General features: G+C 34.1%; 1 protein-coding gene across 4 annotated transcripts in view; it reads left to right on the top strand.

Moving 5' to 3' along the window:
* Window positions 1-24,629, top strand: part of LOC145278532 (uncharacterized) — a 409,834-nt gene that overhangs the window by 165,014 nt on the left and 220,191 nt on the right. For all 4 annotated transcript variants that reach the window (XM_080130667.1, XM_080130669.1, XM_080130668.1 and 1 more), the window contains exons 3-7: window positions 13,060-13,178; window positions 15,523-15,583; window positions 18,591-18,687; window positions 21,167-21,297; window positions 22,451-22,571. In XM_080130667.1, the coding sequence (XP_079986793.1) occupies window positions 13,060-13,178; window positions 15,523-15,583; window positions 18,591-18,687; window positions 21,167-21,297; window positions 22,451-22,571 (529 nt within the window). The remainder of the gene's footprint in view (window positions 1-13,059; window positions 13,179-15,522; window positions 15,584-18,590; window positions 18,688-21,166; window positions 21,298-22,450; window positions 22,572-24,629) is intronic.

Raw genomic sequence — 24,629 nt, 5'->3', positions numbered from 1 at the left:
TTTAAAAAATATCGCCGAAAAAAGTGACCCCCCTGTAGAAAAGTGCCTAGTTGAAGGGGAAGATGTTAATGTTTTTAGCCAATTTTTCGATATTTGTCGTATGAAAGGTCGAACTTCAAAACGATACTGATTTGGTAAAATCCGTCACCTCTATTGAAAGTTTTAGGCAGACATGCAAACATACATACATACATACATACATTTATATATTGGTAACTAAAAATTTTCGACCCAAACCGATGAAAAAGCTTGCTCTATCTCTGAATACCCTTTATGTAAAATTTCAAATATTTAGACCAGACATTGTCTGAGTAATTTGGAAGAGACCGCAAAGGTCAATTTTTTAAAAAAATTTGACCCCTTTTTTGACCCCTTAACATTTATATTTTTGGGCTCAAATCAAGTTATTAAGTTAGATCCATGTCCAAGAGACCTATATCTAAAATTGCACGTATTTAGACCCAAATTGTCGGAGGAGTTTGGTGGAGTTCTCAAACGTCAAATCGTTGGAACTTTGACTCATTAATCGCCAAATTTCTGTCCGAAAACCAACCTCATCGATTTTCCCAAATCTCAGTACCCTGTATATCAAATTTCGAATCTGTAGGCTTAAAATTGACATATATATATATATATATATAATATATATATATATATATATATATATATATATATATATATACCCCAACTTTACGCAATTTTTATATGTGTAACCTAGAAGAATAAAGTCTTCAACAGCATAATAAAGCTCCAATCTATCTTTAATCTGTCGATGATATCTTACTACTTAATAATAAAAAAGAAGTAACACATTACAAACGACTTTCCAAAATATATGTATAAAAATTAACATATGAATTAAACATCAACAGCACAATTCTTTTCCTAGATGTCTTTATCGATCCTAATAATAATAATAATGAGTTTTCCACTGCTACATAAAAAAAATGAATAATAAAAATCGTTCTACTCTAAATTATCTTAATGAATGTCTTTTTCGATATAAAATTGCTATAATTAACAATTTAGTAATCCGAGCCTACTTAACCTCCTCTTCCCCAACTATTTTCCGACAGACATTAAACAAAACCTCTCAACCATTTTATCGATCAACAAATCACGAAATGTAACACCGTTAATTCAGAATAAGATTTAAAACCAACAACCTCTAAATATATTAAACTGTTTTACAAAACCAAAAGCATCATAATTACAGAAAAAGCTCTAAAATGTATTAGTAATAAAAATTTCCACTGTAGTGACACTAATAAAAACATTAAAATTAACTATCTGCTAGTATCGGATATATATATATATATATATATATATATATATATATATATATATATATATATATATATATATATATAACTACTTCATTTACTCACATAAAATTAATATACGAAAGTATAAATTTATGCGTAAACTTTAAGTATTTACTTACACAGTGCTCAATACGTCGGTAGAGCTAGTTAGTAAGTTATAAAATATATATGGCGATTAAGCTACACTGAATATTCCGCGTTTCATCCACTCTAGGATTCTTCAGGTTTATCCTAGAGTGGGTGAAACGCGGACTATTCAGTGTAGCTTAATCGCCATATATATTTTATAACTTATAACTTACTATATATATATATATATATATATATATATATATCTATATATATATATATTATAGAAAAAGAAGGCGAGAGAGAGAGAGAGAGAGAGAGAGAGGGATAAATAGACAGACGGACAGACAAACAGATAGATAGATAGATAAATAGATAGATCAAGAGAAAGAAGTCAGCTGGGATTGATAATCAAATAGAGTGCAGTTTATATAAAAAAGAGGTATTTCTTCCCGGCATTTCAAGAAATATCCAGTTTAATCAATTGGGTCTCGAATGGTTCAACGTTCCAACGGAAAACTTGGACTTCCACAAATAAACAGAAACTACAAAATGAAAACAGTCAATTGGAAACCATCTGGAAACAGAATCAAGCGGCATCGAGTACAGCTTTCCCCACTCCCACAGAACCGTCCAATTAAGAATAAGGTGACCAGTTCGAATGGCGATTCCTTTGAAGATTTAAATAATCATGACGTCTGGCTTACCAAGTGATATTTCTGCCCGGTACCATGCTTGAGCAAAAACAAATGCATTAGACGGAGCCTATTAATTACTTTTTGAATGCAACATTATTTCTAAATATATTCGTTTATTAGCAGCCGAATACTTGTAACGATTCGGCAAAATATTATTTAGCCCTGCAATCCATAGCGAAAAGGGTTAGTTATGTACCGAGCATAGACAATACCCAAGTATTTAAAAAGAATAGACTCGTTTACAAATATTCACAACACTACACGAACGACAAGCCCAAAACATGAGAAGATTTATACAGGAAACAAACGTGTCAGATTGGATGGCAAAGGCAAAACTACACTGATACAGAAGGACATAGAAAAGGGGACCGCCCCCAGCAACTATAGGCCTATGATGTGCTTACCCACTATTTGGAAAATATTAACAGCAAAACTGAGGGAACAAATCTACCACTCCCTAAATAATCATGGACTTCACCCCGAGGAACAGGAAGAATGCCAGAAAGGAAAGAGAGGAACACATGACCTGCTATACATAGATTAAAAGAAGGTAAAAAGAAGAAAGAATTTAGCCATGGCATAGATCGACTAGAAAAAGGCGTACGACAGGATCCAGCAAATATGGATAATAGAATGTTTAAAAATGTATAAAATACCAAGCAGGATCGTCTACGTAATCTAAAATGCAATGAGAACATGGAGACTGAAATTGACAGCTGATGGACAACACTTAACAGAAATTAACATACAAAGCGACATCTTCCAAGGAGATTCACGACCACCATTGCTGAACAATATACTGAGAAAGTGCCAAGCTGGACACAAGTTCTCTAATACAGAGGAAAAAATGAACCACCTAATGTACATGGACGACCTGAAATTTTTTGCAAGGACCGAAAAAGAAATAGAGACACTAATAAACACTACCAAGATCTTCAGCCAGGATATCCAAATGGAGTTTAGTATGGAAAAGTGTGCACTACTAGTCATAAGAAATGGAAAACTGGAGACAACAAAGGGCATGGGATTACCCAATCAAACGGAGATGAAGGGCCTAGTGAAACTCATGATAATTCACAATGCACTACACCCAAAGAACGATGTTGACCGACTTTTGCATGACAAAAAAAGAATTTGAAAAATACATAACGCAGAATACAGAAAGGATAATCATGGCAGCGAAAAACACCGAAAAAATCGACATAACAGAAAATAGAGAGATAAAGGATAAGACGAGGAAAGAAAATTGGGAAGAAAAACAACAAGATTCATAAGGATGACAAAAGATGAGAATAACGAAAACTCTTGGACATGGATGCGAAATAGGCACATAAACCGAGAAACTGAATCCCTAATAACTGCAGAACAAGATAACTCGATATGAACCAATCACATCAAAGCAAAGATCGATAAAACACCAGAAAACAGCAAATACAGATTCTGTGGACAAAGAGACGAAACAATAAACCATATAGTAAGTGAATGCAACAAACTGGTCCAAAAGGAACACAAGAACAGACACGACCAAGTGGAGAAGGGAAGTACACTGGGAATTATGCAAACAACTGCATATCGAACGCACAGACAAATGGTACAAACATCAGACGACAACAGTACTTGAAAACGAGAATCACAAAATCCTATGGGAATTGGACATACAAACTGATAAACCCATCCAAGCAAGAAGATCGGATGTGGTAATAATTAACAAGAAAGAAAAATCCTGTCACATTGTAGACTTTTTTGTTCCAGCTGACTACAAGGTGAATATCAAATAAAAAGAGAAACGGAGCAAATACACAGTGCTAGCCAGAGAGCTGAAAGGGATATGGAAGCTGACGAAAATCAAAATACTACCTATAATAATAGGAGCCCTAGAAACAATCTCGAAAAACTTTGAAAACTTTGGAATCAGAGGATTAGACTGGAAAAATACAACGAACAACAATAATGAAAACAGCTGAAATATTAAAGAAAACTCGTGAATGTGGAGACTAAAACACACAAACCACAGCCGTAGACCAGACAAACTGCTACAGAGAAAAAACATAAAGCTTTACATGAAACCAAGAACATTGAAGCTGCATACGTATAAGTTTTCTAACCCCACCACCACCCCATTACCACATTACTTCCCCTTCCGCCTAAAAAGAGTGAAACCTTGAATAGTCAAGTAGTCAAGGAGGAAGGAACCGAGGAGTGAGCACTGACCAGACCTCCACTGTATAAGTGCGAAGAGAGCTGGGACCTTGAAGAGGCTTATTGCCACTCAAATTCCAGTAAAGACCAATTGCCGCTGCCAACGAGAAATCAATGCAAAGAAGCTGTTGCGATGATGCCAATGTTATCGAAAGATGTGCTTAAATATATTTTAATTTGTCCAGATTTCGTATATGTTATTATAGAGTCGTGATTTCAAAAATAAAACTTACTTTACTTTATTTTAGTAAAATAATCCGAAACAGAAAAATGGGATATTAAAAAAGTAAACACGTAATTACTTTAATTTTTTAAAGCAAAGAATCAATATAAATATGAATAAGAGGAAAATGGCACCCTTAGCAAGCAGAACAGCTTCGTTTCAGTTTTACAGTATTGAACGGTGTAGTATTGCGCCGTCGGATTCAGGGTTGTACTATTGTTATGGTAAAGAACACGCAGAAAGGGTTGTAATCAACTGAATTCCTTCTAGTACACTGACACAAAAAAAGCTTAAACAGATATATAAATAAAAATAAAAAGGTTATGTAAATGTTTTAAAAAGACACGTAATCACGTGAGCAGGATTTTCCCTTCTTTTGACACGATAACAAGTAACGTTCTTATTTTTTATTATTTATCTATTTTCAAAAGAGTGCCACGTGCGAGTGGAGAAGGAAAAACAGAGTTATGCAAAATTTGTGTCGAGAATTGTCTAAAGTTCCGACTTTTTTTTGGCTTTCACTTTAATAAGAACGTGAATTTATGAGGGGAATTTATTCGACACAATATGATTCAACTCAAAGCATAAATAAAAGCTAACGTGAATTAAGATTAAAGTTAAGCTGTTATTGTGGACCCTCATCCCTTTTACAAAACCTTGTTAAATTTTGTGACATTTACATTCTATGGAGGTCAGGCGCGAACGAACACCCAATAATTTTATTATACCATATTTCTTCAAACTGAAACATAATTATAAAAGTATACTAACGCAAATAGATATGAAAAGTCTTTGTTAAAGTTTGTGTCATATTTCCATGGATTACAGGCGCGAACGCAGACCCCACAATTTTATTATACCATCCCTATTTAAGTTGAAACACACTTATCAAAGTATTCTTATGTACATCTATATCAAAAACCCTTGTAAAGTTTTTTTTTCATTTTTTATTTCCATATTTTGGGGGCCAGGCGCGAACGTAGACCCCACAATTTTTATAAACCACCGTTCTACCAGATCAAACATACCCGTTCCTGATCCTGGATACATCTATCATTATATGTAATCAGCCTTTTAAAATAGTCAACCATATAGGAGCCTATTCGTGGCCACACAAACACACACGCACACACACACACACGTTCAACTTTATATCATAATATATATATATATATATATATATATATATATATATATATATATAAATAAAGTGATCAATGTGTATATGTTTATATATTTAGTTTTCTATGTGTATACGTTTGTATATTGTTACATGCAACTAGTTCATCGATCATTTTACTTTAAAACACAACAGCTAGGCGTAATAATGAAAAATGTAGGCAATATTTTGTTTCATTCAGTTTTTTGTAGTCGGGCAATAAGAGAGAAAATTCAAGTACCTACGATTTTTAATGGAATTTTTACACAGGGGCTTAGACATTAATTAAAACATATTCCCCAATTTGAATTTTTTTGGGGCATTTTACTTTTAAGATTTAATATTTCAGATTAGCATTAAATTTGATTTATTGCCGTTGACGTACGTTAAAGAAAAATCACTAAATTTCAATTTCTTTTTAAGATCTCTTAAGCTTAAGTATTAACTTGAGAGACACTTTTTCCTTTAAATCAAAATTGTAATAATGTTTCTAAACTTATATTTTATTCGCATTATATCTTGATTTTAATATTTTTAAGAAAATATAAAAATGTGGCAAAATTGTTCAGTTTACTGTTTTCTTTACAGTTTTGAGGCTTACGCATACACGATTAACACATTGCTACCATGATTACATTTAGTTGTGTTTATATATTGGTTGTTCCATTCTTCGAGGAATCGTGATATTTGTTAGCAGATGAACAATCTAAATATCTAGAATCAACATTTATGCTCCTGTTTATCTGCGACCGAGCTTAGAGGAGTCAAAGATTGAAGGAGTAATATATATATATATATATATATATATATATATATATATATATATATATATATATATATTTACAATGAAAAAATACACTACAAGATGGCAGTCACTTGAAATCGGCATTATGATGGGGTGCGTCATCTCCCCACTATTGTTTGTGTTAGCAATGGAACTTATATTAAGAAGTGCCGCTAACACTACAACGGGGTTACGACTAATAAACAAATAATTCTTCCTCCGTCAAGAGCGTTCATGGACGATATTACCATCATTGTCCCTTCCAAAACAGCTGCTAAGTGTTTGCTTGACCGGTATTTTGATCTTCTTACAACGGTGAAAATGAGGATTGAGCCAAAGAAAAGTCGAAGTTTGTCAATCATTAAGGGTTCTGTAAGGCAAATTCACTTTAATGTCGGGGAGGATATTGTGCCGACAGTTGAAGAAATTCCTGTGAAAAGTCTAGGACGCCTTTACGAAATTCCACTAACAGACAGACATCGGGGTATGGAATTGCAAAACATGGCCCTGAAGGGACTTGAGGCAATAAATAAAACTTTTTTGCCGGGAAAGATGAAAGCTTGGTGCTATCAATATGGATTAATACCCCGTCTTTCGTGGCCCATGCAAATTTATGAAATAGTACTATCTCGTATTGAACGGATAGAACAACACGCAAATAAATATCTACGTAAATGGCTTGGAGTCCCCCCCCCTGTTTTTCTCAAATAGGATTATACACGAATTCTGGCAGCCTGCAACTTCCTTTGCCCTCATTAGTAGAAGAATTCAAAGTTGGAAAGGTGCGTCTTCAAATGATGATGAATGACTCAAATGATGTATTTGTCCGGGAAGCACATCCAACTGTAAAAGCTGGCACCAAATGGTCAGTTACAAAAACAATTGAAGAAGCAGAATCCAGTCTTCGAACTAAGGAAATAATGGGTCTTGCTCAGGTTGACAGGGCTGGTTTAGGATCCACAAATTATGAGCCATTTTCCAAAATGGGCATTAAAGATAAGAGAAAAATGGTGACCGAGGAAATAAAAATGTTTGAGGAGGAAAAAAGAAAAGCTACTGCTGTTACTCAAGCCAAGCAATGTGCGTGGACAACATGGAGTGATATTGAGCCAGTTAAATTATCATGGAACACCTTAATCGAAATAGAACCACTGGCGATATCATACCTTTTGAGGTCTACATATGACCTACTGCCATGCGCATCGAATCTCAAACAATGGGGATATATAGATTCTGATCTATGCACTATATGTCCAAAAGAGCGCGGTACCTTGCGTCACGTCTTGTCTGCATGCTCAAAATCCCTCCCAATGTTTACATGGCGACACAACCAAGTTCTAGAAGTGCTGGTTGAGATAATATCATCCAAGTGTATATTAGCTAACAAACAGCCTGTAACAACTAGTGAACCCAGGGTTCAATTTTGCCAGGAAGGCAAATGTCCATCAAAGAGGAAAAATAAATTGAATCCCAATATGAAGTTATTGAATGGGGCAAAGGATTGGAAAGTTTCAGTAGATCTGAAGACATCTTTGAAATTTCCAGTGCACATCATCCAAACAGAAAAGCGGCCTGATATTTTGCTCTGGTCTGACTCTAAAAAGAGTATATTTTTAATCGAGCTAACTGTCCCTTGGGAAGAAAATTTCTCAGAGGCTCATGAACGAAAGAAAGATCGGTACGAATGCGTGCGTGCCGAGTGTATAGAAAAGGGATGGATGTGCAATGTGATGCCTATCGAGGTTGGATGTCGAAGATTCTTAGGACACTCCACCATTTCGCTTCTTTCGAAAATAGGCGTCACTGGAAGAGATTTTAAAAAACAAAAATGTCGCCTGCAAACAATTGTTAGACAGGCGTCATGCTGGATCTGGCGCAATTCGAAGACATTTGCAAAGAGAGCATAATATTGTCCACTTCTTCCGTTCTCGGGCTGCTCTGGAAAAAAAAAAGAGAGAGGGAGAAAAACAGAAAAAAAGGGGGAGAAGAAAAAGGAAAGAAAAAGAAGGAAGGGGGGAAAAGGAAGGAAAAAAGGGACATTAAAGAGAAAAAATAAATAAATAAAATTTAAATTAAAATTAAAAAGTTTAAATGAAAAAAGTTAAAAACAGCGTTTTTCCTCTGCTTGAATATGCCAGGTAATTTTTTTTTATCCTATTTATTGCTGCTGGTGGCGCCAGGGGTGGCAGTCCCGCTTTAGCCACCGAAACTGTGTCATCACCTCTGGTTAGCGGCTGATGAGGGCAAAGTAAAAGCACATGTGGTCACATGTTGTATGTAGAATATATATATACATATAACTACTTAATTTAATCACATAAAATTAATATACGAAAGTATAGATTTATGCGTATAAGTATTTACTTCAAAAGTGTTCAATACGTAGGTAGAGCTAGTTAGTAAGTTATAAAATGTATATGGCGATTAAGCTACACTGAATATTCCGCGTTTCATCCACTCTAGGATTCTTCAGGCTTATGCAGAATATTCAGTGTAGCTTAATCGCCATATACATTTTATAATTTACTATATATATATATATATATATATATATATATATATATATATATATATATATGTATAGCTACTTGTGAGACATCAGCTTGAGGTTATTAGCTGGTTGGATGACCGCGTTCCTTGTTGAGACGAAGTAGGTTCATTTCACAGTCGGATTTCGGCGCGATTTGCTTGATCTGTGTTGGTTAATTGAAATTCTTGTGTGCGTTTGCTCAGTTGGTAGAGTGCTTGCCTTGCATGCAAGAGGCTCGGGTTTCGAATCCTGAGTTCGGATGTGTCTAACTGATGAGCCCAAATGAGGGCGAAACTCGAGTCTTGGACTTCCGGTTCTTTGACTGTCATGACTCTTGCGGGCTGCGACGTTGTTTGGCTGTGGAATTTATTATATATATATATATATATATATATATATATATATAAGTTGAATTAAAGTCGGTCAATTTAACTCTTATGCATAGATCATCGTATAACGATTAGATCGCTGTCTGACTGACGTAAAGAACATTTAAAAATAAAAAATGTTTAAATTCAACATTATTTCACGCGGTTAATGCTAACCGAATGGATACAGTCTTTGCTAATCGAGCTAGAGATGTCTCGTGTTGCCGAGTTCGAATCTGCACTGAATATTCCCGAAAGTATGAAACACTAGTGTTTGTAGGTATTTAATTACTATAGTAAAAAAAATAATTATATATATATATATATACATATATATATATAATTATTTTTTTACTATAGTAATTAAATACCTACAAACACTAGTGTTTCATACTTTCGGGAATATTCAGTGCAGATTCGAACTCGGCAACACGAGACATCTCTAGCTCGATTAGCAAAGACTATATATATATATATATATATATATATATATATATATATATATATATATATATATATATATATATATTCGATTTTAGCTGATCGTACCCAAATCATATGTATAGATTTTTAGTTTTTATCTCACTACTATATATTAGGTTCAATATAATACTCGATAAAGAATTGCTTCGATAATATTAAATATGTAATCGGCATGATTAAAATATCATATTTAAGCATATGTTACAACCGGGCAACGACGTGTGGCCTGCCTTTCTTTTTAGATGCCATATTTAAAAGAAACGGTTAAGATCCAATAAACACATTCATGGTTATTAAGTTTGAACAAAGCTGCCATTTCTTTTTATTCAACTACCATCGTTGTGTAGCCGTGATTTCGTATTTTTACAAACAATTAACATTTTCGGTAAAAAAAAACAAACAAACAAAAATCAACAAAAACAAAAACAAAAACAAAAAAACAAAAACAAAAGAAAACGTAATTAAACCCGCAATCAAAATTCCTGATGGGTGTCTCAATTAATATCAAAGAAATAGAAATAAATCTAATGCCTTGGGTCGTTTTTTTTTTGGGGGGGGAAATACAAAAACAAACAAACAAACAAAACAAAATACAAAAACATACAAATGTAATGAGCAACCACTAAGAAGTTATATTATTTGTGAAGTCATGGCTGACAAATCATTAGCTCATCTGCTTGTATGCCAAGATTGTATCTTAGACTTTCATTTTCTAAAAGCATTTGTAAGCATAAGTTATTTGGATGGCAGGCGATAAAAAACCCATAAAAAAATGTAAGCGTTTATTTTTGCGCATCAGTTGCCAGGAATGAGATGAATAGATTTGAAATAAACACGAAAGACAAGATGGTCGAAATAAATAAAAAAGAATAAAAAGATCGACAAATAGATGATGAATAATCGAGATGCAAAACGTGAGAAACAAAATATTCTTAAGATATTCCCATTCAATGTTCAGGGTCTTTTTTTTTTGTTTTAGATTTATCAACAATAATATGATTAACTTTTTGGACTAGTACGTACGAGGTACCTTCAATAATTTTCCAGATTATTTTCACATGAACACTTTCATTGATAGAACACACATAAAACTATAGTCTCCTTCGAAGTAATCTCTTGCGACTACAATGCGCCTGTAACAACAACTTCCTGAAAACCCCATAGAAGTCCCTTTGTGTGAGCGTATCGATGATCCTCGCCACAGCCTTTTTTGTCTTCTCAATTGTCTCATAATGACAGTCTCTAAGGTTTTCCTTGAGTTTAGGAAATAACCGAAAATTAGAGGGAGCAAGATTTGGACTATAGGGAGAGTGAGGAACTGTCTTGATACTAATCTTGGTCAAATAGTTTGATCTTCTTTGAGCACCCTTGGGACAAACTTCGCAAAAATCTTCTACATCTTCAGTTTCTTGCGAATAATTGTGTGCACGGTTCCCACACTGACATCAAACTGTGCACTTATTATATCTATAGACACATGACATTCCTTATCCATGAAATTCTTTATTTGGTCAATCAACTCTGGTGTTCTGACTTCCTTACTCCTTCCACATCATCTCCCACAGACTCCTTACCTTCCTTGAATCTATGCCACTCAAAAACTGATGCTCGATTCATGCAAGATGGCCCAAAAGCAGTCTGGAGCATTCTATACGTTTCTGTGGTATTTTCCAAGTTTAAAACAGAATTTTATTGCATATCGTACTTCTATATTGTCGAAACGTTCAGATGGCATTTTTGAAATTCACCAGCTGTGACAATCAAGCTTTAGTAGGGTGTATTCCAATTCCTGCTGTAGCTGTACGTTTGAACAAGAAATCACAATATGACTAATTGTTTGGGCGAGTATGTCGTAAATTATGTTTATTAAAAAGAGGTTCCAACTCTCATCAAGAAAAATATTAAAAAAAGATTATAAGTACAAAATAGAAGTTGATTACAAATTCAATATGTACCTGCTGATAATTTGTGTTCTTTGTTTATATAGTGTTGATTTAGTACCAAATATTTAACGGTTATTTTAACCCTTTACATTGTCTGAAAAATATGTATTTTATTTTATTCATATTATTTGAATTCGAAACTGACTTTGTACAAAAATTTGCAACTTTTTTATTAATAATTTTATAGTATTCACATATTATACGCACATACGTTATTAAATTACAAAAAAATATCGGAACCGCATCAACTGATTTTATGTTCGTCTTTTGTGAACTCTAAATAAAAACGTAAGCACTTTCTTATCATATTTATTTCTTGTAAGGATTTTATTTCAGCAATAAATGTATTGCTTAAAAAAAGACAAGAGATTATCATGTCACGATATCTTGCAATGTTGGCACACGTAGTGATAGCTTTCAAGTAGACGATCTGGCACATCCGGGGTCAGGTCGAGATTGCTGTCTGGGCTGATATGATGCGAAGTCCGAAATCGATAATGAGGGCAAAGTATTACTGAAGACATACATTGATGCAATATAAAATTTTCTATCGAATTTGGAACTTTGCACGAAATTTCGAACGGAACCCTCTCTTTAATCCACGAGGGTGGCATAATCTCGTCCCGTCAGCCATGACCGCATAGAAGTCTTAAGTAATTCGAAATTGATTTTTAATATTCCCTGCACTGAGTATTAAAACTTCATAACCCAGAAAAGTTTAACTCACAACTGAATTTTACTGTCTAGTTTATCCGTTAGGCCACTATATGCTGCAATCATCCAGATAATCCAAATGATCCAAAGAATCTAAATAAAACAAATAATACAAATAATGCAAGTAATCAAAATAATCCAAATGATCCAAATAATCCAAATGAGCAAAATTATCCAAATGATACAAATGATGAAAATAATCCAATCAATCCAAATAATAAAAATAATAAAAATAATACAAATAATACAAATAATACAAATGATCCAAATAATCAAAATAATAAAAATAATACAAATAATACAAATGATCCAAATAATCTAAATAATCTAAATGATCCAAATGATCCACATAAAACAAATAATACAAATAATCCAAATAATCCAAATATTCCAACTGATCCAAATAATCCAAATCATCCAAATGATACAAATAATCCAAATGATCTAAATAATCAAAATGTTACAAATAATCCAAAGGATCCAAGTGATCCAAGTGATCCAAATGATTAATCTTCATTTAAAAAAATTCAGAAACGTTTTTTCCTATTTGATTCTTTTTGACAGATTGACGCCAAATCGAAGAGACACACATCTGCGTCTTGGAGCGCATGGAGTTACGGTGAATGTTCTCGAAGTTGTGGTGGAGGCGTTCAGAAAGCCACTCGGATATGTAAGAACAACAGGTAAATTTATCATTTATCACAAGATAACATTTGAAGATAACATAGTTTTGTTTTTAAGGGACATTAGAATTTTTTTGCTGTTCGCCTCATTCTGTTATGAAGATGACATTATATAAAAGGCGCAAACATAACAACAAAACAAAAACAATTAAACCGCCATGTTGGACATTTAAAAAGCCGAAATAAAATATTTTACACACGAAATGGAAAAAGGATTCCTGTTGTTATTGACAAGTAAGTCGCCATTTTAAGAAAGATATGAAGATTTCAAATGCATATTATATGTAAAACAGAGTACTGTTGCCCCATCTGGGGAGTTGTAGTACACAACACTCTTTCCTTCTTTGACAAAGTACAAAAGCGACTTCGAAATCCAGTGAGAGATGGCTTCTCTTCCCTACAGCAACTTACTCATAGAAGAAATGTTGTCAATCTTTCTCTGTTTTATCATTATTTTCATAATAGATGCTCGACTGAGTTCCAATCTATTGCCCCCCTTTACTTGTAAAAGATTAAGAACAAAACTCGTCTAGATATAATCACTATCAACAATTTCCTTCCCCTGATGTACTTACAACGAAATGGAGCTTTCATGTACATCTAAGGAAAGTATACAGAAGTGTTTGGAATACTAGACGATTTACTAAATATAGTTCAGTGTGGAACGATAAAATTGTCGCCATAGAAAAGACGACATGCTTCCATTCCGTTTGATGAAAACCGGCTTTCTTTTTTTTTTTGTTGCAAACCATCTACTAGATGGTCAGTTGTGTTCAAATCCCAAGAGCGACGATAGTGAAACAGTGTTCAACCAGCGAGATCAGAGATGTGCCGCTGTACAGCTCATGCTCTCTAGCAATGCAAGTTATCACAACAGGATCATTTCCAGCGCCCTCAAAATGCAAATCCGGACTGTTCAACATTTGAGGGTACAACTCAACAAAGATTCCGGCCACGGTTATGGTCGTTGGTGTGGTTTAAAGTCAGAGCCACATAATGCCACCTCACACCTTGGAAATCGGCTTGAAAGTCAACACCGAAGTGTCCCTGGATGTGTTGAAAAGTGTGGTGATGACCTGGTGCAATCAGGTGACCGCTGGCAGACCCTGGGTGTGGCAGCCCACAAGTCCAAAGAGATCCAAGCTAGGCTCTAGAGTGCTACGATTTTGTACCTTTATCTCACTAGCTTCCCTTCTCCCCCGACCTGAACCCGCTGGACAACTTTGTTTGGTTATACGTCGAGAACATCACCAACATAACATCCCACAACACCAAAGCCAGCCTTATCGCCATCATCTGCCGAGTATTCGCCGAGCTCCCGCCGGCCATTGTGGAAAAGGCATGCTCCCATTTCCTAACCCGTATCGAGGCAATGATTGAGGCTGAAGGCGGCTACATCGAATAGATGTCAGCTCTACTACATCTTCCTTCTACCTAAATTGATTTTTTCAATAAAAGTTTTAAAAGCTGCTGTGTTGTTTTCTTTAGGGCAACAAATTTATCGTTCTAACCTATATTTATGGGAGGGATCACGTGAAAGTTGCCAACATCTCGAAGTGAAAGTGATAGTTTTGTGGAACGTACTGAATTCGAATTTGGAACACCTTGACTGTATATCCTAGACGTAAAGACGCGTGAATTTCCACAAGAATTAAAGGAAATTTAACATCCATAAATGCCAAAATACGGGCACAACGGTAAAGCAGTCATGAATGTTCAAAGGAGCGGAAATCATGAACATTGCATAACGCTAGCTGGTTGCTTTTTTATTTCGTAGACTTGGCTCAACTTTAATACTCTTAAGGAGGCTTATAATTATAATTAATAATTTTTATACCTACAGACAATAGTGTTTTATGCTTTCGCAATGATTAGCGCAGGAAGTGACACTTACTACTGGTCGGAAGGTTCGAACCCAGCTACAAAGATGTGATATGTACGTGTGTGTATGATCGGCATTACGTGACTTTGAATACGTATGTAAATAAAATAATTTTTAATCGATAAAAATCTAAATAATAAACGAATTTTAGTTGTTAAAATCCATGAAACATGCTTTTATTTACTTTTAACGTTGAAGCAACACAATTTTTCTTTTTTTAATTAAGTCTTGTTTTTTTATTATTATTGAATAAAGTTCAATTTCAGTATAAATCGTATTCCCTTATTTCTCTCGTTTTAATGTCCTTATAAATGTGTTCTAATTGTTTCCAACGCGTCTGACGTCACTTTCCAGTGAATAGGCCTTCTTAACGAAGGTCGTGATTTTAATGTGCACACGTTTACATAAATAAAGAAAACTTATTTAATGTTCCTAATTTTTTTTTGTTTTTTTTGTTTACAGGTCGGACGGTCGATTTCATTGTGATGGACCTAGTAGCGAGCATATCGCATGTAACACACAGGTAAGCCAATTGGTGTATTGACAAAAAATATATATAATCTATACAAATAAAATGGAGTTTCTCTCTGTTTGCTAAAAAGTCAGGAAATACTTAATCAATTTCAACGAAAATTGATATGTAGATGAGCATCAATCTAGTCTTATGTGAAGTTAACATAGCTCATTCCTGAAGGTTGCAAAAAATAGAAATAATTTCTTATGCCATATCCTAAAAATGGGGACAGTATCGACCGGGTCTTTATGAAGGCAACACAACGTCTTTATGAAGGCAGCACAAACTTTGTTTCTGTTAAACATTGTGATGACGACCGACCATTGTTGTCTGTCTGCTTGGCATAAATAGGATTTATTCTCATCACGTTGTCTAATTTGTCTTCATTGGTTCGAAACTGAGGTTATTGTTCCGGGGTGCGAATCGTACGACTAGATTGAACCGATATCTCTACACTAATGGTTTCGCAAGGATGAAAGGAATATGTATGCAGATAATAATTAAATATTTATTATAAAATAATTATACAAACACACACAAACAAACACACACACAGACACACACACAGACACACGCAGACACACGGACACACACACACATACATATTGATTTGGTAAAATGTTTTATCAATTATATTTCACCCTTTATGTATATCAATACTTTTTGTTTAGAAACTAAATGTATGTTAAATATAACAACGAATCATGTATATATATATATATATATATATATATATATATATATATATATATATATATATATATATATATATATATATATAACTTTATTCGATTGGCAAAATTTTAGAATAATTATAAAGAAGTGAACCATCGCGTAAATTCAATCAACTAAAATAAGATGGAAAACGGGATGAGGAAAAGGAAAAAAAAAAAAATGGGGCAAGTTGCATGTAACACATGTACAATTCAATAAAATAAATAAGTTGATTAAAAACAAGATCGTTAAAATACACCCGAAGCGCTTTTCGTTCAGACTAACATTTTCAAGGGTCATAAGTCTGAAAAGTATTATTTTTAAGAATATTTGGTAGTGGTATGGAGTAAGAGCGGAGAGGAGGTTAAAAAAACAACAAAAAAACCTAACTCCCCAAATATATATATATATATATATATATATATATATATATATATATATATATATATATATATATATAACATAGCAGTATAATTACATTTTAAGATCTAAATATTTATTTTCGGTACATTTTTTGCAGATCCGTTTCGTTATGTCAATACCGCATCTTTTCGTGCATATACTCTTAAGAAAAATTAGAAATTATTTGCTCAGGTAGAAAAAACGCATGACAATATGATGCTACAAGAAGATGCCACGCATTTTTTTCTAACTAAGCAAAGAATTTCTAATTTTCCTGAGGAGTATATGCACGAAAAGGGAGGTATTGACAGGAGCTGTTTTGCATGCAAGATAAATATCTTGAACTGCAACTATACTGTTATTCTTTTTTTTGTTTTTTTTTATTCAATTTTCACCCCAAACAAGGCACAGTGCCACTTTGAAGCAGGGGGCTACTATTAGGGACTTAATTAGCGGGGTCATTATGAAGGGAGAAGAGTAAAAATATATATATGTATATATATATGTATATATATATATATATATATATATATATATATATATATATATATACGTTGAGCCTGGTTAAACTGATATGAGAGACTGTTTGAGACTTCCAGGTGCTCTATGTGCTCTCTGCTGATCTCGGCATTGTTTATAGTCGTCCTGGACTTCTCCTTGCCACTGAACTTCAGCAGGAGAATTCTTGTCTGACAATATCCAGCGCCGCTTCCCTTACGAGACTGAATGGAGGTTTTCATATATATAATCTAAAGAAACTTTAAGTAATTTATTAACGAAAAAATCAGTTAGGTATACAAAGTTCAACAAGCTGCAGACAGAGATACATTTTCTGATCTATCTATCTCTCTTTCTCTCTCTCTCTCGCTAATATATATATATATATATATATATATATATATATATATATATAGAAAGAAAGAAAGAAAGAGAGAGAGAGAGAGAGGCGGGCAAGGGATATATAGAAAAAGACAATATATTCTAGTAAAAATATAATAAGTTTATAACTTAAAATATTGCAGCATTAAGAAATAAAAATAATCAATTTAACAGTGTATATAAATTCTTAATGCTGCAATATTTTAAGTTATAAATTTATTATGCTTTGTACGATAATATCTTCTCTTTTTCTTTTCCAGTTTTAACAGCTAGCCATTTTACTTTTCTGACAAAGGATGCGCCCAGGATAAATGTTTTCGCATGCTTCATTTCCTTTAAGGGAAATTTCTTTAAATAATGTAAATAATGTTAACGTATTTTTTATTCAAGAAGTCTGAAGAAAGGCTGGTTATGTGAAAATTTTCAAACGCCATAATGCTTGAAATTGTTCCACCGGTTAAACGGCCTTGAAACAATTGTATCTTACAATGAAATACACTTTTTGTTGCTACCAATTCCTTTTTTGAAGTCATGGTTTTGTTAATACAGTATATATATATATATATATATATATATATATATATATATATATATATATATATATATATATATATATATATATACATAAATATATATATATATATATATATTATCTGTAAAACATTCATTGATTTAAAAGAAAAACGACGAATCCGGAAATTATATATGTGTGAAAAAACAAATGGTGCAATATAAATTAGTTTGACATGATATAAAATCAATGTAATAATCAATAATCAATAATAATAATAATCGATAATATAGAATTCGGAATGTAAATTCTTTATCATATGATGAACAATTTTATGGAAAATAATCAGTTGCAAGAAATAAAGGCATAAATAATAATAAAAAGTCCTTGCGTTCGCTCATATAACAATAGAAACAATAATTTGTATATCTATGAATATTCTGCTACAATGACGTCGTGCCACAAGTTAAACTCCCATCATCTTTTTCATTTTTGTTCTTTCAACTGCAGGAATGTCCTGACCGCATCGATTTCCGGGCTCTGCAGTGCGCCATTTACAACAAGACACCATTCAAAGGACATTATTACAAGTGGAAGCCTTTTTATGGTAAGACAAGTTTCTTTTTTATCCTCATTAATGTTTCTTAAATACGATATATCGACTTTTGCACGAAATAAATATATAAGAATAGTAATAACATATTAAACCTGCCCAAACGCGGAAAGATTTGGTGATATTGGAATGTTTTAATTTTAGATTTTACTTTACAATGCTTTTCTGTATCTATATATTTTTTGTTTAAATAAAACCGGTAATAAGCCTTTTTAAATTTTACATCTGTTTAATAAGCAGTGCTTTTTATGTTGTTGACAGCAGAATTATTTGATTTTTCTCAGGTGAATTATTCTAGCAAACGTTATGGAATGCGCTTTGCTCCCGAAAATTTAAAATCTCGTTCCACTTTGGTGGATAATCTAGAAAATGATCTCTTTTGGTTTGGTCTTTCAAAGTCATTATACGTACGTTATCCATCATTGACCATCTTTCAGTGATTTTTACAAACACTTACATTGCATATGTTAAGTGCTTCTACTAATAGCAGTCGCATAGACTCCTATAACTGTTCCACAACCAGTAAGTGATAATTACTTGTCCATTGCTCAATACACATGAGGAAAATCAGAAAATATTGCAACACGTAACTGATATATGAAGAACTAACTAAGGGTACGAAGCTACGAGGAACCCTAAAATACCAACTCAAGCGCAACCTAGCTCTAACAAACATCGACCCGTCCTCGTGAGAGGAAACTGTCAGGGTCAGGAAGACGCGGACAGGCGCAGCACATCGTGACATCGTGGGCTTTGAGGAGAAGAGGAGAGAGAATGAAGAGGCTAGGAGGAGAAAGAGAAGATAGTGACAAGAACAATCCCGTTCCTTTCTATCTCTTGCGAACACTGATCACGACTCTTCCACCATAGACTCGGACTTAACAACCACATCATACATAAACATCCACCCCAAAGAAAGATAACGAGTGACATACGACGGGACCCAATACTCAGAAACGAGTGGAAGCTGACGACGATTATTATTTTATTCTAACATTCAAAATAAAGTCAAGCAGTATGGTGTTGTTGTCGTCGATAGCTTTCGTCATACGAAACGAATATTTAATTCTTGCAGCATGTTGTTAAGAAATGTAAAATGTAATCATTGCAAAAAGTACTTTTTCCGGACTGGAATTATTTCCAAATAATGATCATCTAAAAAAAAGAATGTAATTTGGTAATTCACCATACACAATTATGTCAAATCGATTAAAACAAAAATAATATGTTGAAAAAAAAAATGAAAAAAAAAAAAGAACAAAAGAGATATAGTTTTAAAAAGAAAAGCAAAACAAATGTTAAGTAAATATAGGACAGGGCGACGCTGGTTAACCAAAGCTAGTAAATCCCGCGTGACCAACACACGGTTCCGAGATTTAAAAAAACTACCGTAAAAACAACAAACGGACTTCTACTTTCTGATTCTCTGCTCCAACAACAATATGGCAAAAGAAAGAAAGAAAGAAAGACATACTGAAGATGAAGGTTTGCTTCGAAATATATTTATGAATTTCAATATAAATTTCAAACAAAATAAATGTCTGTTTAGTTTGTAATAATGCGTTGTGTTGGCTTCAAACGTATATAATACGTATTTTATTTGATAAAATATCTTATTTCCGGATTCATCTTGTCAGGAGTTTCATTCTAACGATGGAGGATAATTAAATTGCATAAATTGATAAAAGAATTTTAACTGAGTTCAAATCCGCAGGAAATTTTGTTGTGAAGTTAAATTTTTGGATCAGAGTTACCTACCTTGAAAAACTCTTTAATATTAGAAAAAAATCGTTTAAGTATGCTAAAAGTTGAACGAGGTTATCTGCACAGTGAAACGAGCCAACAACCTGAGTTAGTATAGTAAACAGTTCGAGTTCCTTTCGATCTCTTAACTTTCTTTTTTGTTGTTAATTTGATCGCAAAAATATTTCTGGTTAAAACAATTTAAAAAAAAAAATAGTTCATATTGACATCGTAAAAATTGTTAGTCTTTATCATGAGTTGCATTTTCTTTATCATGAGTTGCATTTTCCGCTTATTTTCGTCATTCCTTCCGATCCAAGGCAAGTTGGTTGATGAACGCTCAACTGTTGAGAGATGTCCAATCAAAAACATTTTCTTTCACGCTTTTCTCGGCTTTTCTCTGTCTCTTTTGCTTTCTAGCAAACCCTCTGCGTTATCCTATTGTATTTCAAGCCAAGAAAATTGAGGTTTCTCTGTAGAGCAGAGATTGAGATAAACGGGGAAAATCTCTCTCAATAGTTGTCAAATATTTCCCGTGACGATACAATAGACAAACATGCAGTTCATGAGTAATTGCTGTATTTGACAATTTGAATGATTATTTACCCTTTTTTTCGCAGTAATGAAACCTTGCTTCTGATTCTTTTTCTCTCCTATTCTCCCTTACTATTTTTCTGTCTTTATATTTTCTCTCACTTTATTTGATCCGCCAAACCTCTTTCGCTCACAGAAGAGAAAAACCCGTGCGCCCTGGTTTGTGCTGTCAACAGAACCTTTCATGTCCAATTGGCCGATCAAGTCGTCGATGGAACTCGATGTCACCCAGAAAGATATGACATCTGCGTAGATGGAAAGTGCAAGGTGAGTGTGTTTAAGAACCGCAATGGCCTGTTCCTCTACTTTTAAAATACCTGACGAACTACCGTGATAAATAAATTTATTTGTTTTCCTTTCGGCCAGATTTTGATAGGTGAGAAACATTTTGAAATTGCATAGTATTTTAATTAAGATATCCACACTTTCTTTTTTCTCTTTTTCACCCCAACACATGGCATATTGCAACTTGGGCTTACACTTGATCTCATATAGAGATACGTAGATATTCAAATATTTATAGCATATTTTCTTGTCATTTCTTGGTGTTACTGGATTCCAGGACAAGACTTCATCTGGTCTGATTGAGTATCCAGCTTCGTGCTGTTACTATAGGCAACATCATTTGAGAGAAGTAAACCATTCTTCGTAATAGCCAGTGTAGAATAACCATACTGAGAAGATCTTATTTTGGCCACGAATACTGTGTGATTTTGAATATTTAGTCAGTGTTTACTTGCGATGGAAAAATATCCTCATGTTAGGTTGTCCTGATAAACATCTGCAAAGAGAAACTCGATGATAGTGTCTAGTAGGCATTCAAGTCCCGTCTGCATATGTGTGTACTAAGATGTATAGTAAGATAAATTGACGTTTCGTATTATTTGGATTCATCGGATTACTGTCCTCATCTTGATAATCATTTCACAACGTTTTGGTTGATGTAACCTCCGACCTTCTTTAGGTGTATCTTGTTGAATTCGGGAATGTTTTTGTCGAACTTTGGAATTTGGGCGGAATTTCGAACGGAACCCTTTATTTACTTAACGGGGGTAGAATGCTCTCGTTCCGTCAGCCGTCAGCTATGACTGGATATGGGTCCTAAGTAATTCACAATTGTAGTTTTTGGTCGGCCACATTGAAAATTGAACCTTCAACCTTCAGGAGAATATCACTTTTTCAATTGATTTTTCCAAGTACTCTAAGCACTGCGCCACGAAATTGCTTAGGAATTTCTATCCAGATACACCTAAAGAAGGTCAGAGGTTACATGACCAAAAATCACACACAAGATGAGAACAGTAGTCTGAAGAATCCAAATAATACGAGTAACCAATCATCATTAAAAACAATATTCAGAAACGACGTTTGTTATGAATTAAAGACATTAACATGTTTTATGCTCGTTTCTTGACTGCAGACCGCCGGCTGCGACCGAAAACTAGGCTCCACTCTGAGAGACGATGCATGTGGAGTGTGCGGAGGTGAAGGCAAGGATTGTAAAACAATAAAAGGCCATTATACGAACGAAACAAACAATGGTCAGTTTTGTTTTTCTGTTTCATTATTTCGTTTCTTTCGATTTTCGTCAAATATTTTTTCTGAGATTTCCTGTTATTTTTCAGAACAACTAATTTTGTCTGGCATTTTTCTGCTTTTATTTTTTACTAAGACCACGAATCAAAACCGATTTCTAACAGCTTTATTCATCGTCTTCTGTATTTATTTTGAAATATTTTGTGCGATGTCTCCGTTTAATCTCAAGAGACATTGATAAATTTAAATGCATTGGTGAACAAAGGACAAATAATAAATTAACACTAAAGAAAACTGTATAATAAGAGTAATTATTGTGCGATGCCTCCGTTTAATCTCAAGAGACAGTGCACATCTCTGTAAAGGTACCTGCACGTGTAATTGTAAGACAAGGGTTACGCAATCTCTATCCGTACCTCTCCTGGTCCAATCGCAAGGAGAGGCCAAGGACTGACCGGAAACAATGCCGAGATAATCGAAGAGAACCTATAGCACCTGGAATTCTAAAATGGTCATCCATTCTTATTATACAGTCTTTCTTCCGTGTTGATTTGTATCCATTAATTATTGTTATTTGTTCACCAATGCATTTTAATTTATCAATTGATTTAAAATCTTACATTTTAAACTATTAAATTCATACCTTTTTGATTGGTCCGCCATTTTCATTTTTTATTTACCGAGAAGCGTTTTTTTTTATGGCAAGATGTTTATTTATCAATTAATTGACAACAAACTTATCGAATACTTTCATGATGTTTATTGGATTATTCAAATTATTATTTTTTTTATTATTGCATTTTCACCTCAAACAAAGCACATGTAGGGGGGCTACTATCTGGGACAAAATTGAAGGAATACTATGTGGGGAGATGAGCAGCAAGATGTTTGTTTACATTACATTTGAACTGCATAGCAATACAGTCGTGGAAAGAAGAACCCGGAAGAGAATTCCAAAGTCTATCAGTTCTGAGGAAGGTTTTCTAACATCTACAGATCTCTCCTGTATAGGGGTGGGATTTTGCTGCTTGTCAGGTTTGTCGTGGGTATTTATGTCGAGGAGGTACAAAGGTTTGAATCTCGTCTGTGAATCTACCATTAAAATATTTGTAAACAGGCAGCGGAATGCAATATTTCGTTGATGAGAGAGAGGCTGAAGCCTAGCTGGCAGTTCAGGACCTATCAGGTTGGCGATTCTCTTTTGAACCCTATCCAGGAGTGAGAAACTAATAGCAGATGCACTAGCCCAAATGTGACAACAATACTCCATACACGTGAAAATGGTGGCCTTATAGAGGTACAGGATACTTTTAGACGTAAATAACTTTCTAGCAGGTAGATAGAGCCCACTTTCTTCACAGCAGCCGCGGTATTACCCTCGATATATCTGTTCCAACTCATGTTCCTTGTGAACGCTAAGCCGAGGAATTTGAACGAAGTACATTCAAATAATGTATCATTAGCCATAGCTATTAGTGGTTGAGAAGGTTTCTTGTAATTATTGAAGGAAAGAAGCTTAGTCTTTGCAGCATTGAACGTGACCATCCATTTTTGTCCCCATTCCACTACAGACTGGTGGTTTTCCTCTAGGGTTTCCGCCATTTCCTTTGATATGTGCTCATTCACTTTCCCCTCGTGCCTATTATAGAGCGTGGTGTCATCAGCAAATATGCTTATCTCAGAGACAATTTAATCAGTGAGGTCATTTATGAATATCAGGAACAATAAGCGTCCAACTATCGACCCCTGAAGTATACCCGCATTTATATCATATTGTTTTGACGCACAACCATCGATGACAACCTGGATTCTTCTCTTATTTAAGAAGGATTTAATTATTCGCCCAGTAACTCCATACAATCTGATTTTCCTTAGAAGACTCTTGCCATACCCTGTCAAAAGCCTTTCCATTGCTTTGTCCAGTTCATGGTATATATGTTCAGGGATTACAGTTACGATATCTATAGTAAAATCGGTTTGCCTAAATCCGTATTGTTGTTCGCACAGAAGATCAGCAACTGTAAGGTGGTGCACTAGAGCTTGATTAATTATGAACTCAAATA

Source organism: Euprymna scolopes, chromosome 1, assembly GCF_053919585.1.
Source record: "Euprymna scolopes isolate OS-2025 chromosome 1, ASM5391958v1, whole genome shotgun sequence".
NCBI lineage: Eukaryota > Metazoa > Mollusca > Cephalopoda > Sepiida > Sepiolidae > Euprymna > Euprymna scolopes.
Note: the sequence above shows the minus strand (reverse complement) of the source record. Positions and strands in the feature narration are given on the sequence as shown.